Genomic DNA, 16,432 nt, shown 5'->3' on the forward strand with positions numbered 1-16,432 from the left:
CACCAGATTGGGACTTGGGTTGCTGAATATGAAGCTGTGTAGGTACTATCATATTGTGATTGTTTTTCAATGCATAAGTGTGTACATGCTAGTAACTCATGGCAAATTCACCATAAATTTTAAACGTATCCCATGAGAGAGTCTGAGGTAAGTTATCCAAGATTCAGGCCCCTAATTTGTAACTGCTTTCTTTGTGGTCTTTAATAATAATAATAATAATAATAATAATAAATAATAAAAAGGCACAAAAATCTAGTCCATTATCTGAATTTTAATATATTTCTAATTACTTCTGGTTTTCATTATTTGTATCAAATCCGTATTTGTGCCTAAGCATAATATCACATCTCAATATTTCAACAAGCCCTAGTTTTCTATAAACGTTAAAAATTGAAAATTATTAGAACTATACTCCAGAAATTGGTAAGCAAACCAAACAACATAATCTAAAACCAACACTGTACATCTCCTTGATGAATCCAATGCAGGATCACAACATATGAATTCAGGATTCTTTAAATCTGTAGCAGACCATTGTAATTACTGGAAACACAGCATTAAGGTCAGAAAATAATCTAAACAGAAAGTTGACACAAGGAGCAAACAGAAGTTTGTGTTGATTACCAAAGTAGTAAGAGTCTGTCTCTTACATGAAGAACTAGTTTGTGCTTATGACCTCCTTTAATTACGTTAATGTGAGGGGAAAAAATGGACAGTTCAGTTGCCAGTAGCTGAAGTGTAGAAATACAGGCTAAACAGTAATCTTTAAATTAACTTCCTATATAAAACAAGGGAACAGAGCGCACAGAAGCCATCCAGTGAATCTGAACCATAATTATTAATTGGCACACTGAATTCTCATATCTTGTCACCCTTTATTATTCAGTGACTCTATGAATCAGCTTTATTTTCTAAAATAACTGTTTGTCTTTTTCAGACCTTATTTAACCCTAATAAGACTGTGGTGAAAATGTTTGTGGTGATCTATGACTTACGAGAGATGCCAGCCAATCATCAAACATTCCTACGGCAAAGGACTTTTTCTGTTCCTGTGAGACGAGAAGTAAAGAGAAGCATCAATAAAGAAAACATTCGGCAGACTGAAGAAAGACTACTACGCTACCTCATACATCTGAGGTAAGATCCTCAGAGTAAAACAAAATAATTCACTTACTTCAGTCCTGAATTTATAACTGCCATGCAAACAATAGAGCCTTATTAAAAATAGAATGCTTTTAACTTTCTCTTCAGTGAGAATTTGTAGTTAACAGTAGAGACTGTGAGGAAAAATGATAGTAGATAATTGGGACTTTGAGGAGAAACTTGGTTAAATTTAAGACTGTTTCTTGGCATTCCAGCCAGTGGTGCAGTCTTGCATATTACTAATTCCTCTGCATACTGATCCAGACACCGTCTTCGCTGGATAAATGTATCTTTCTCTAAGGTGTCTTACAGTAGGATCCTATCTGTGGTGGTTGTCTAAGTAGAAGCTACGAATCCTATGTGGCTCTTTTTAATAGAGTATGGGATAAAACCCCAGTATCCTGACCCATGCCTCCTGCTCAGTAAAATGGGTTCTTACATGAAAGGCACTCTCTAACCTATTGATAAAAACAAAATAACTGTTTCATTTGTTTACACACTTACTGCACTATGACTTATACATTCTTAACTTTATGAAGAACTTTGGGACGATTGTGTGAATACTTAAAGGCTGCTTGAAACCAAACACTATCTTCTTGTTACTCTGGCTGTAATGAAGGCTGCTATATAAAGCCAAAGGGAGGAATATTTGTCTATCCTGTCAATGAGATGGATGCCAGATCTGATGCACCTTGTCCTTATGCTATTTGCAGTCTTGTACCTACAGCACTGTGGCAAAAAAGACCACCTAGAAATGCAAAGATGATGATCTGATTGCAGCTCTTCAAACTTGATAATAGTTGACACTTTAAGATTAATTAGTATAACAAAATGAAGACTGTCAAAAGGAGGTATAGTGTCCATTATAATTTCAGGTTTAAGCACCAAAAGAGTTAAAAATAAGGAATATTAGGGCCTAATTAAGAAATATTTTTTCATTGCTTTGCATCTTTAACAAAGGTTACCCTTACTCATATCGCAAACTTGCTATCCTCCCATTATTTTGTAATTAATTAATGTAATGCTCATGAATGCCCCTGCTTAGTAGCACCAGTTTTTTCCCAAGCCAGTTTTCTTACACAGCTTTGTGCATCTTAAGTCTAGCCCTGGAATTCCCATAAGTAGAAGTTGACAAATACTTGATAAATTGTATATTGGTTTCCTGAAGTGGACAAATAGAGATCATAATGAGATCACCAAATTTTGAATTGTAGTCTGGATTGGCATTCAGTCGACCAGAGCTCACTAACTCACAGCGCATCACTTAGCCTTTCCCCAAAAATAAACTTCCCTGTGGAACCAGTCCTGAAAAACTGAGCTGAGCCCAGGTAAAAGGGCTTTGCTTACATGAATTGCTGAATCGATGCAAAGGAACTGAGGCATAAAATTCTGAAGTGTACCATAATTGATGGTGGCAGAGTGATTTTTGGGGTGTAGAGGTAGAGGAATAGCAGGTACGGGCCACTTCTTGGTTCCTCTTCCAGTTTAATTCATAGATTTGTGCTTTGCTAGTTCAGTAAGTAAAATGCCCTTTTTTTTCCTTCTCCATGGTCTTGTCCAGGTAGTTGCTGTGTAGATTATACCCGTGTCATACATGAAGATATACAGTCTTCCTTCATAGGCTTCCCCACTACTTAGCCTATCAGAAGGGCAGCATTTCTACTTCATGTGGCCCTAGAATACGCATGTAATTGGGCTCAGCATTTAGATCTATGGTAGGAAAGAAGTTATGGATTTGCCATTGGTGTTCTGCAAAAAAAACCACTAAAATGAGCAATCAGTTGGCTGTATGATCTCATCTATAATGGTTAGATGTTCACCTTGCTGGTGACCATCTGATGGCTATATCACCAGTCTTTTCTGCTTGAGATTCAGAGCCAAATAATAAGCAATTCTAATAAGAGAAATATATGGAGTTTCTCAAAATATTAACTTTAATTTCCAACAGTGTTGAACCATTAGAAGGTATAAAACAGGATACTCTGAATTTTACAGTAGATCATATTTCATGCTGACTGATATGTAAAGATTTGTTAGAGATGCAAGAATAAGCATTTTTACCAATGTATCATTTATATAAAAATACATAAGTTATTTTAAAGCATTTGTTTAAAACAATGTGCCTCCCTTTATATTGGTTCTACCAAAATCATCTATATAAAAAAAGAAAGCACATTAATTTTGTTTTCATAGTTGAAGTTGGCCTGGAAATGTTTGGCTTCTTTATAGTAATAGTAGGTTGAAAACAAGTAACTTAATTTTACTTGCTGAAACTATATATATGTTTTGCTCAAAAAGAAATGAAGTCACAGAACTGTAAACTGCATTGTGGCAGCATCTGTTTGTGAGGTACTAATTAAGGTTATGTCAGCACTTCTATTATAATAGGTTCTTTTAAAGTGATTGTAACTCAGCAAAAACATTTGCCCAAGGCTGAAACTTGACACAGTCAAATTTTTAAAAGCATCCTTTTAAACTTCATGTTTAGTTTTGCTTGTGCAGTTTTTCACACCCATGTTTTTGTGTGTTCAGAAACTCTTGGGTACTCTTACGGAGTATATTTGTACTAGAAGATACAGTATCTATGAAGGCCCAAAATGCAGTTTGAAGAGAAAAGTAAAGCTGCTTTCCTATGCAAAATCTCAGTTGTACCTGCAGTTTTAGAAGCCTTTGAAAATATTTGCCTGCCAAGTCTCAAGCCAGAAAGAATTTTGTATTATATTCAGACTTACAGGGATGTAAGAATTGTGAGTCCAGATCAGACCTAGGGTCCATCTAATCCAGTATCCTGTCTTTGACAGTGACCGGTACCAGAAGCTTCGGAGGCTTCTAAATAGTCAATTAAAGAGTAACCTAGCCACAGCATATCTTTTATTGATTCATTTTTTAATTTACTATTTTAATCCATCCTTTCTAAAGGGTGCCACAGTGCTATACAGTGGAGTTGCATCATCCGCGGGAGTTGGGTTAGGTTAGGTTCTAAAGTCCGCGCGTAAGGCGAAAATCGCGTATCGTCAAAATTACCCTTGAAAATCCCTTAAATTGCCCACAAAGTACAGTATACTGTACATGGTTTTGTGTATACAACCCTGTACAGTAATATGTATAATGTATACAGTAATGTACACTATATAATAGAGTACATATGCAAAATATCATTTTACAGTACTGTATTTTTAATTATGGGGGTAATTACAGGGGGTCATCAGGGCTTGATGTCAGTCTAGGAGATGGAGGTGACAGAGAGCTTGGGTGATGGAGAGTGAGTCATAGACAAAGTGTTTGGCTGTGGTTCAGCTCGAGAAGTTGATTGCGTAGGCTAATCTGCTGCTGGTTGTTTTTCCTTGAAAAACATGGTGATTGGCAACTGTCGCTGTTGTCTCTTGAGCTGCTCAAATATTTCTTGATATGGTCTCAAATCGTCCGTAATACTACGTGTGATTTTGAGGCTTCGTTCCATTGAGAGATTGTATTCAGAAATTAAATCATTCAAGTATTTCGCTGCTTGGAACACTTCAGCAAATTTATGAAGATTCCAACTTGCAGGCTCTTCCAGTTCGTCATTGTTATCTTCGTCTTCTGTGGACGATTTTATCAGTTCCTCTACCTCTTCGTTAGTCAATGTTTCTCTATGACTCTCAATTAATTCTTCAATACCTTCCTCAAGGATGTCGACAAAGCCATCACCACCCACTTCCCTGGCCACCTGAACAATGCGTTTCACTTCTTTGTCAATGGTCGGAAAACCCTTAAAATCATTCACACATTCTTTCTATAGCCAACATGCATTGACTGTTTCAGGCTTGATTGCATCCATTGCCTGTTTAATATAAGTGGTGCAATCGGCAATGTTGAAGGACTTCCAACACTCCATCACATTAAGATTGGGATCAGCATCCATAGTGCTACGTATCTGTGAGAACGTAAGCCTCGTGTATGTGGCCTTGAAACAACGAATCACGCCTTGGTTGAGGGGATGGAGGTGGTATTGGGCGGTAGAAAGACGACTTCAGCATTGTTATGCGCAAACTCCAGCTGCACGGTGGCCAGGAGCATTGTCTACGATTAGCAACACTTTAAAGTCAAGTCCTTTCTCTTCGAGGTACTGCTTGACCTCAGGAATGAAACACTTGTGGAACCAATCCAAAAATAATGCTGCCATTACCCAAGCCTTTTTATTTGATTGCCAGAACACAGGCAGGAGATTTTTGTTCTTGCCTTCTAGGGCACGGGAGGTTTGAACAGCGTGTAGAGGCTAAGAGCCTTTTCTTGCAATGTGTTGCCACATGTTTACGTATCATGTCTGCCAGCCATAAGTTTAATGCCTTTTCAGTCTTCACTGAAGTCTTATCATGCACCTGGCTCATCACCATACCAATTATTGGAATACTTGATGCCCCAGCTTGACGAATTTCTCTCTCTCTCATCTTGATGGCATGGATGCTAGATTTGTTGCAGCCATATTTATGCGCCACGTTGGAGACCGACATACTGTCTCTCAATAAGCCCAACACAGCCAGTTTTTCCTCCAGCGTTGGAACAGATCGCTGTTTCTTCGATTGAGCACCAGATGAAGTAGTTGGCTTGTGTTTAGGGGCCATGTTGTATGAAAAATACGTATCTTTAAACACCTGAATCACGCTCAGCGCAGCGAGATGCTCACACTATGAGAGGCATGCGGGAACTGAGACCGACTGAGGGAACAGTAGATTCACATCTCCCATCTCACGCTCACTCGGGGCATACACTCATTGAGTGGAATGGTGGGCAGAATCGCCCGCACTATTTACAAGTATTTTTCTTGTTTTTTGCCGAGCGCGTATAGTTGAATTCGCATAAGTTAAATGTGCGTATGATGCGACTCACCTGTATATTGGAACACCCCTCCCTTTTGCAAATGGAACTTACTTTAGGTTATGAGTACTATATTACTTAGTGGCTAAGCTGTAGTTATTTCTTGGAACTGTATGTTAATTAAAACTAAGTTGAATAGCCTCTCCTCTTGTGTGCCCAAGAACTAGTTGCTCAAAGAAGTAATTGTTGAAGGTGTTGAGAAATTGCTTCTCTAAATATTATCCTGATATGACATATGACATGTTTATAGGTGGGGAGCTGAAGTCACAAATTATTACTGCTTTATTACACTTAGTTGTCTTGTTGATCTTCTTCAGCATTGCACTCTCAGGATTTTTCCAGATCTGGAGGCTGGTAGTACAGTCCTACTAGGATATTTGTATTTCTCTGATATGGGATTTGTGCTTATATTCTACTGTAAAATCCTTAGAAATTTTAACATACTAGATTTTTTATAATCTTACAGATACAGCACTATATTCCCCCCTTCTGCAATCTAATCTTTCTGTATTTTGAGTTTTGCAAGTGATACAGTGTCCTCTGTATATCATTCTTCTGTGGTCTAGTAATGATTTTCATTTAAGGTCCTCTTGTGCTGCCAGACATTCTAGTTCACCTATTTTGCTGTTAAGCTTCCTGTATATTGATATCTCTGCAAAGATACCATTTGCCAGAATTTCTGCTGGCTTTAACTTGGTTACTTATCATGACACATTCCTTATAATGGAACTTCCACAGCTCTTCAAGAATTTTACTTAAGGACATAGTGTGAGCTAGGCCCCATCCTGGACATTACACTCTATCCCTGCATGGCGTATAAATGCTGCCTTCCAAATGTTTCAGTCAGCTTCTTTGCTTATTTGGGAAGCAAAGTTCAAATGATAAGGCTATTCAAAATTATTCTTTATGATAGATGTTCCCCAAAGAAAAAGCAGCAATAAGAGTCTCACTAATGGAGAGTAAGAAGCTTGAGGAGTGAAAAAGTGCTTCCATTTCCCCATCTGTAAAACGGGGGAGGGATAGCTCAGTGGTTTGAGCTTTGGCTTGCTAAACCCAGGGTTGTGAGTTCAATCCTTGAGGGGGCCATTTAGAGATCTTGGGCAAAAATTCGGGATTGGCCCTGATTTGAGCAGGGGGTTGGACTAGATGACCTCCTGAGGTTCCTTCCAACCCTGATATTCTATGAACAGAAAGGGATAATACTTCAGAGGGACACTTCAAGACATAAATAATTTGCAGCTGATGCATCTATGTAGTCAACCCACCATTGCCACAATATCTCAAGCGAAGATCCTTCAATTCCCTCTTTAATATAAATCCTAATTCAAATTAGGCACTAACATACTGCACTGCACAGTGAACTACTGCGACAATCTCATTACCTTATTCTTTACCCACCATGGAAAGGGTCATGTGTACTTATGGCAATATGTTTGTATGTTCAAATAAACATTGATAATAATGGCTCATAACTTCACAGCAGCCAAGAGCCATGTCCTGCAGCTCCACTGTGGTTAAGGCCCTCTGCAGCCTCAGATGGGGGAGCAGATTTATTCTCTTAAGTACAATTGTGTGGATGAATGATATTATGCCTACTACCCCTCATGCAAATATTGGATAGAGTCTATTTATACATCCTGACTGCCCCCACGCAGTTAAGCTGATGGTTCTGCTACAATAAGAGCCTTCAGCTTTTTTGATACCTCTAGGATTTCACTTTCTTGGTTAAGGCATGTCTATATGTTTTGTCTTTTATTCCTCATTTAAATGGGCACAGTACTTTTATTTCATTGTGGTCACATAGTTAAGGGTTTTACATGCACAAGCAGCAAGAAGTTCAGTTATTGCACCCACAGTAGCTGCAACTGTGTGTTGGGTAATACCTTTTTTGTTTGTATGGTATGGGCAATAGCATTACATTCAGCTGCTGTAAGAATTGTAATTCTGCATTTCCTGTATGAAGCAGAGTGGGGCCTGGAAACTTTCATGTCCTGCACTGTTTCATTTTGCCACATTACTCAACTAATGCATACTTTTATGTGTTCAAACACTATAGCCCTGATTAATTACTTCTAAAAAGTGTGTATAGTTATCATGTAAAGGTGTATCTGTTTTGATGTTTAGAAGTTACAGATAGTTTTTAAAAACTATTTACTATATATATATTTTGTCTTCGTAGGTTCCAGAGTTCCAAATCTGGAAAGATCTACCTCCACAGAGATGTAAGACTCCTGTTCTCCCGGAAATCAATGGAAGTTGATAGTGGTGCTGCGTATGAACTCAAATCTTACACTGAATCTCCAACAAACCCTCAGTTTTCTCCAAGATGTTAGCAAGCAGTGAAAATCAGAGTATTAACTGAATTACCAGATTACTGTTTACAAGCAAAACTTTGGCATGGAATACAGTGTAAAATTAAATATGTAAAGAAATGAAAATAGTGCTCAAGTGAGAGTCAATACTCTTCTGTGATCCTGGACCAGTTTTTGTAAAAGGTTTCTGGAATGAGCTTCGTGTATTCCAAGTAGACTGGAAACATACTTAAATCTAATCTTTTTGTACTGTTTAAAACCACTTCATTGGATGTGTTGCAATAGCAAATTCCCAAGTTAGTTTAGTGTTTACACCTTTTATTTTATTTTTCAGTTATTTAATATTTAATGTTTCATTTAATACTCAAGTGATGTTTGTCTTTAGTGTTCTAATGTAGCACAAATCCTATGTAAAATCATATGTATTTTTTGCATTAATAATATTGAAATCTGAAATATATACAGAAGTCTTTAATTCTGTGTGATGTGTTTTTAAGTGATATTCATTTAAGTTATTGAAAATTAGGATGAAATTTTGAACTTCCATAACATTATCATACTATGCAAGCATGTGGTTTTCCTCGTTTTCTCTCTCTAATTTTGGTGACACCCCATTCTCATTGCTTCCCACACACAAGTCCTCTTACAGCACATTCGGCCATAATGCAGAATGTGTTTCTTTAGCTACTCGCTAGTTCAAATCATTGACCCAGTTCATATTTTGCACCTTTAATTTCCTTTTTTTTTCCCGAGTGGATGCTCTACTAAGAACATTTCTGGTTCTGTTCTAGTTATCAGTATAAAAATGTCATACAAAATTATTATCCTATTCCTGATTTGCTCAATTGTTTAAAAATGTACTGTGAAAACAAATTAGTACTTATATCTTAAATATATGCAAAAACTATTAAACTTGTAGTTTGGTTTTATTTTTAGATGAGGATTTTCATGTACGTTTAAAAGTATATTTGATAGATTTTTTCCATTTAGGCCACTAGGGGGCTACATAAAGTTGTATATTGTACTGCATTAGCAAATACTGGTAAACACTCAACCAATCACATGAAATACTCTCCAGTACATGTATATTCCTGAAACAAAATACTTTCCCAGATTACAATAGTCATTTTATTTGAAAGCTTATTTTCATGAAAACTGTGTCTCAAAATAATATTTACCTAACAGAAGTACACTAAGTGTTAGTTAAACTGATGTGTAGCTGAGCTAGTGAGAAGCTGTCATTTTTCCCTTGCTTGCCTTGACCTTAAAGTTGTATAACTAAATGTTCTAGTTTTTATTAATGTTGAATACTAATTCTTCCAGTATTTAGCAAAAGCTTTCAGATGTTCATTCCTCAATGAATCTGATCACCACTGTACCACACAGCTTCTTTGACATCAGTGTATCTCTTACTGGTATAAAAAGGACATTTTAGTGTTTGTTAGGAGTATAGTTCCAACGCACAATAAACACGGGAGAAAGGAAGTATTTATTAAATTTTCAGCCCCTTCAATTAGGATAAGAACTCAATACACCTTGCCTGAGACCCTGTAGAAGCCCTCCAGTAAAACCAAGCGAGACTATACTTTCCTGATATTTCACACATTTTCAGCTGTCTTGGAACTACTGTAGTTGCATAGCTTGCAGAATCCAATTTATAACCTTGGAAGGATTTTTTTTTCTGCTATATTAGTGTCTTGAAGATCAAAACTAAACTTCTTTCTGGAGATGTGAGAAGAGCTGTACAAAATCACATTCTAGCTACAGCTTCCAGTCACGTGCAAATCTTGTAAAGGAAGTTGTGGAAAAGTTCCCTGTTAGCAAAACCTTCAGGTGCTGGAGCTGTACTGTGTACATAACTACTTTCTGGAATAGCAATGAGAATGTGTCCTATTTTCTCTGCATCTGCTATTCAGGTATAGAGTATGTTTCAGAGGAGTTAGTGTATGACATGTCATGAAGCATAAATTCCACCACAATAATTCTGTGCATACCTGAGATGATGGAAAAACTCTCATATCTAATTTCCGCATTGAAACAAGGGACACCGTAGATGGAACTCTTTTTTTTTTTTTAATGAAAAGAGGCCAAAGAATCTAGTTATGGTCGATTAATCTTTAGTTGTCCATTAGCAATTATCATATGTTATTTGCAGCTCAGTGTTGGTATGCTACAGTAGTTTAAATGGCTTCATTCTGTCTTTCTTTTACATTTTCCTGAGAAATTTTGGTGTTTTTTAGATGAACAGAGAGATGTGGATCTTTGTTCCATGCTGGTTAAATTGTGAAGTTAGTCTTGTAGAGTAGGCTTTAAATTGACCTAAATTTCACACAGAATTCTAAATGTAGATATAGCAATTTTTCATTTAATACTGAAATCATTACCTAATCCATTTAATATTGAAATGATTGGCATGCTTGTTTTCTACTGTTTATTTGTATTACAGTTGTGCAAACAGGACCTAATTAGATCCAGGCTCTAGTCCGGGGCGGGCGGACTTTTTTGCCTGAGGGCCACGTTGGGTTTCCAAAATTAGGTTTCCAAAATTGTATGGAGGGCCGGTTAGGGGAGGCTGTCTCCCCCCAAACAGCCAGGTGTGGCCCGGCCCCTGCCTCCTATCTGACCCGCCCCACTTCTCGCCCCCTGATGGCTCCCCCGGGACTCCTGCCCCATCCACCACCCCCTGCTCCATGTCCCCTGACCACCCCCAGACCTCCAACCCTGAGTGTTCCCTGCCCTCTGACCCCCCCGACACCTATCCACACCCCTGAACTCCCCTGCCTGCACTGCCTGGAGCACCGGTGGCTGGCGGCGCTACAGTCACGCCGCCCAGAGTACCGGATCTGGCCGTAGCTCTGCAACTGTGCTGCCTGGCTGCCTGACGCTGTGGGAGAGGGGGAACAGCAGGGGAGGGCCGGGGGGCTAGCCTCCTGGTCCAGGAGCTCAGGGGCCAGGCAGGAGGGTCCCGCGGGCTGGATGTGTCTCACAGGCCATCGTTTGACCACCTCTGCTCTAGCGTGCTGGGAAATGTACAGAGTAAGACAGCCACTACCCTGAAGAGTTTAGAGTCCAACAATTCTGCTTGTGCATACAATATTTTATTCTTTTTATACTTATGTAACTTTTTGTTTATGCTGTAAAGTGTAGAACTGAAATTCACCAACTATGCTTGCTTCACTACATGTAGCAGTAGCATAGTAAAAATGCCAGAGTCCAACTCACATTAGCTTCCATCGTTACATTTTCAGAAATGGTGAATTATAGCTCTTAAAGTTTGCTAACGTAATCAAAGCATCAGTCATTAAATGTCTTTTTCCCATTGTCACCCTCTGGAAGTAAAAGATCACAGGTAGTAGGGCCTTTTTCAAAAATGAAGAACTGTCTACTGCTTCAAGCTCTTTTACATAATTTACAATAAACACTGCATGCTTATATAGCATCTTTCAGCCTGAGGGTACTCTAATGCTCTGTAAAAAGGAATCATCTTACTCAGCATCTGAATGTTGCTATTTGGTAAAAACACAATAGTGCTTTACATATCTACTACAGTAAAGTTTAGAACAATAAGTGAGGGCAGGTGGGGTGTGTGAGAGAGAGAGAGAGACCCTTTCTGTTTGAGGAGTCCGGTGGCACCTAAAAGACTAGCAGATTTATTTGGGCATAAGCTTTCATGGGTAAAAAACCCACTTCTTCAAATGCATAGAGTGAAAATTACAGATACAGGCATAAAAATATATTGGCACATGAAGAGAAGGGAGTTACCTTACAAGTGGAGAACCAATGTTGAAGGCCAGTTTAGTCAGGGTGGATGTGGTCCACCCCAATAATTGATGAGGAGATGTCAATACCAAGAGAGGGAAAATTGCTTTTGTAGTGAGCCAACTGCACCCAGTCCCTATTCAAGCCCAAATTGATGGTGTTAAATTTGCAAATGAATTGTAGTTCTGCAGTTTCTCTTTGAAGTCTGTTTTTGAAGTTTTTTTGGTTGAAGAATGGCTACTTTAAAATCTGTTATTGAGTGCCCAGGGAGATTGAAGTGTTCTCTTACTGGGTTTTGTACGTTACCATTCCTGATGTCTGATTTGTTTCCATTTATCCTTTTACGTAGAGACTGTCTGGTTTGGCCAATGTACATGGCGGAGGGGCATTGCTGGCACATGATGGCATATATCACATTAGTAGATGTGCAGGTGAATGAGCCTTTGATGGTGTCGCTAGAGTAGATATGGAGACAGAGAAGGCAACGGGGTTTGTTACAGGGATTGGTTCTTGGGTTAGTGTTTCTGTGGTTGAAACTGCAAGAGGATTTTAAAGGTGAAGGCAAAGGAAAACAAATTGGCCTTATGCTCTTAGGATGAAGGCTTGTGTATCTTGTTTTATATTTTTTTTACATCAGAAATTCTGATGATTGACAGAACTATGAAATTATTACTTCAAGAGCAAAGACAATGAAAGTAGAGATGGAACAGACATTTTAGTCAGATTGTTACAATGTTCTGGAGAAAGAAAGACTTTAAGTCTGCCAGTCAGCTGAAGTGTAAGACACATCCAGAGCCCTCCCCGCAAAAACAGGAATGACCAAATCTGAGATTCCTGGTTTTTTGAAGGTAAAAAACAAGCACAACAACAATTAACAACCAAACATCACAAACCTTCCATGCCTTCTTTAAAATGCCATACCTAGCAGACTGATGATAATCCCAACAGAGCTGGAAACACTGTAGAGGGCATGTCCATTCTGCCATCAAGCCTGTGTGGCTAGAGGGTGGAAGAATCATACCATATAAGCTCCAAAAAGGTCAGAACTTACTTTTATTTCTGGAAATATAAATTAGTTTTCCAGAAAGCAGATTCACTCTCAAAGGTATTATGTTAATGCTTACAGGGGTCTAGCTAGCTCTGGCTGTTGCTAATGAGCTATAGAGCCTTTCACTTGTAAGTTTCCAGTTTGAATCCTACCTAGCTCAGCAGGGATTAAAAAGTGATCCTCCTATCTAATACGTTTGATACCTCCTTTATGAGATGACGAATTTGGTTAGTCTCAGTTCCAGCTCCCACATCACAAACTCATCACTGCACTGTGGGACAGTTCTTGCTCTTACGTTAGTTGCACAGTGCCCAGCAGAATATAGCTCTGATCTTAGTTGGGTCCTTCAGCAAGACCTCTTATCCTAGCAGCCACAATAGCCATGCTAACTATAAATTTGTCAGAATTGGCAAGGGAAGTTGGGGAAACACCAAAAAGATGACTGAATCTTTTTTTTAAAAAAAAACTCCCTATTTTAATAAAAGTGCTTCTTTCAGCTTCTGTTTTCCGCTACTCTCAAGATACAATGCTTTCTGTGCCACAGTACACAAACATCTTAGCTCACGCCATGTGCTCTAGGCTAATAACTAGCACGTGTGTTAGCAAAAATACAAATACACAATAATCAATCATGGTCCATGGAAAGTATATATGTTTACAATATAATCAGTGTTACAGCAGCATTTACTGTGGTGGTCTCTCTCTGGTAGTCCATCCTGATTTTTAGAACAAGGGTGTGATCTGTAGAAACTGAACCATACCAATTAACCTGACCAGAGGCCTCGTCTCTTGGTGAGACCTGTTGTCACTGCAGGCAAAGTGCGAGAATTAGCCCGGCAGAAGAGTCTGTCCTATATCGGGGCCTCTCCTTTTGTCCCTCCAGGCCCACGAACATGATACAGTTCTGGGGTGACCTAGAATCCTACTTTCGATGTCTCTTACTGAAAGAATATTTCCAACACGCCTCTGAACAACACACTAACCACCAGAATCCTTCCTACCAACACTACAAAAAGAAGGATTCGGCGTGGACCTCCTTCTGAAGGTCGAAACAACAGACTGGACTTCTACATAGACTGCTTTCGTTGACGTGCACGGGCTGAAATAGGGGAAAAGCAGCATCACTTGCCCCATAACCTCAGCCGTGCTGAACACAACGCCATCAACAGCCTCGGGAACAACTCTGACATCATAATCAGAAAAGCTGACAAAGGAGGTGCTGTCGTCACCATGAATAAGCTAGGCAGCTCTCTAACTCCATATTCTACAGGCCATTATCCTCTGATCCCACTGAGGAGTACCAAAAGAAACTACACCATCTGCTTAAGAAACTCCCTGAAAAAGCACAGGAACAGATCTGTGCAGACACATGCCTAGAACCCAGACCAGGGGTATTTTATTTGCTTCCCAAGATCCATAAAGCTGGGAATCCTGGACGCCCCATCATCTCAGGCATTGGCACCCTGACAGCAGGATTGGCTGGCTATGTGGACTCTGTCCTCAGGCCCTACCCTACCAGCACTCCCACCTATCTTCAAGACACCTCTGACTTTCTGAGGAAACTACAATCCATCAGTGATCTTCCAGAAAACACCCTCGTGGACACTACGGATGTAGAAGCCCTCTACACCAACATTCCACACAAAGATGGACTACAAGCTATCAGGAACAGTATCCCCGATAATGTCATGGCAAACGTGGTGGCTGACCTTTGTGACTTTGTCCTCACCCACAACTATTTCACATTTGGGGACAATATATACCTTCGAGTCAGCGGCACTGCTATGGGTACCCGCTTGGCCCCACAGTATGCCAACATTTTTATGGCTGACTTAGAACAACGCTTCCTTAGCTCTCGTCCCCTAACACCTCTACTCTACTTGTGCTACATTGATGACATCTTCATCATCTGGACCCATGGAAAAGAAGCCCTTGAGGAATTCCACCATGATTTCAACAATTTCCATCCCACCATCAACCTCAGCCTAGACCAATCCACACAAGCGGTCCATTTCCTGGACACTACTGTGCTAATAAGTGATGGCCACATAAACACCACCCTATACCGGAAACCTACTGACCGCTATACTTATCTACGTGCCTCCAGCTTCCATCCAGGACACACCACACGATGCATTGTCTACAGCCAAGCTCTAAGATACAACTGCATTTGCTCCAATCCCTCAGACAGAGACAAACACCTACAAGAGCTCTATCAAGCATTCTTAAAACTACAATACCCACCTGCTGAAGTGAAGAAACAGACTGACAGAGGCAGAAGAGTACCCAGAAGTCACCTACTACAGGACAGGCCCAACAAAGAAAATAACAGAATGCCACTAGCTGTCACCTTCAGCCCCCAACTAAAACCTCTCCAGCGCATCATCAAAGATTTACAACCTATTCTGAAAAATGATCCCTCACTCTCACAGATCTTGGAAGACAAACCAGTTCTCGCTTACAGACAGCCCCCCAACCTGAAGCAAATACTCACCAGCAACCACACAACAAAAACACTAACCCAGGAGCCTATCTTTGCAACAAAGCCTGATGCCAACTCTGTCCACATATTTATTCAAGTGACACCATCATAGGACCTAATCACCTAATCACCTACACCTATGTGTAGGGGCTCGTTCACCTACACATCTACCAATGTGATATATGCCATCATGTGCCAGCAATGCCCCTCTGCCATGTACATTGGCCAAACCGGACAGTCTCTACGCAAAAGAATAAATGGACACAAATCTGACATCAGGAATCATAACATTCAAAGACCAGTAGGAGAACACTTCAACCTCTCTGGCCACTCAGTAAAAGATTTAAGGGTGGCAATTTTGCAACAGAAAAGTTTCAAAAACAGACTCCAATGAGAAACTGCTGAGCTTGAATTAATATGCAAACTAGATACCACTAACTTGGGTTTGAATAGAGACTGGGAGTGGCTGGGTCATTACACATCTTGAATCTATTTCCTTAAGTTAAGTATCCTCACACCTTCTTGTCAACTGTCTAAATGGGCCATCTTGATTACCACTACAAAAGTTTTTTTCTCCTGCTGATAATAGCTCATCTTAACTAATTAGCCTCTCACAGTTTGTATGGTAACTTCCAACTTATCTGTATGTATGTCTGTATGTGTATATATATATATCTTACTATATGTTCCATTCAATGCATCTGATGAAGTGGGTTGTAGCCCACAAAAGCTTATGCTCTAATAAATTTGTTAGTCTCTAAGGTGCCACAAGTACTCCTGTTCTTTTTTAGGATTAGGATGACCATACATCCCATTTTGGCTGAGACAGTCCAT

The 16,432-nt window shown here is 39.5% G+C and overlaps 1 protein-coding gene across 6 annotated transcripts in view; it reads left to right on the plus strand.

The window, feature by feature from the left end:
- The window catches only part of ATOSA (atos homolog A), a 58,589-nt gene extending 49,368 nt beyond the window's left edge, over nt 1-9,221 (plus strand). For all 6 annotated transcript variants that reach the window (XM_048866545.2, XM_048866542.2, XM_048866547.2 and 3 more), the window contains 2 exons: nt 938-1,137; nt 8,177-9,221. In XM_048866545.2, coding sequence (XP_048722502.1) covers nt 938-1,137; nt 8,177-8,330 — 354 coding nt within the window. In that variant the 3' untranslated portion in view covers nt 8,331-9,221. The remainder of the gene's footprint in view (nt 1-937; nt 1,138-8,176) is intronic.
- Nucleotides 9,222-16,432: the final 7,211 nt, after the last annotated feature.

Source organism: Caretta caretta, chromosome 10 (genome assembly GCF_965140235.1).
Source record: "Caretta caretta isolate rCarCar2 chromosome 10, rCarCar1.hap1, whole genome shotgun sequence".
Classification (NCBI taxonomy): Eukaryota; Metazoa; Chordata; order Testudines; family Cheloniidae; genus Caretta; species Caretta caretta.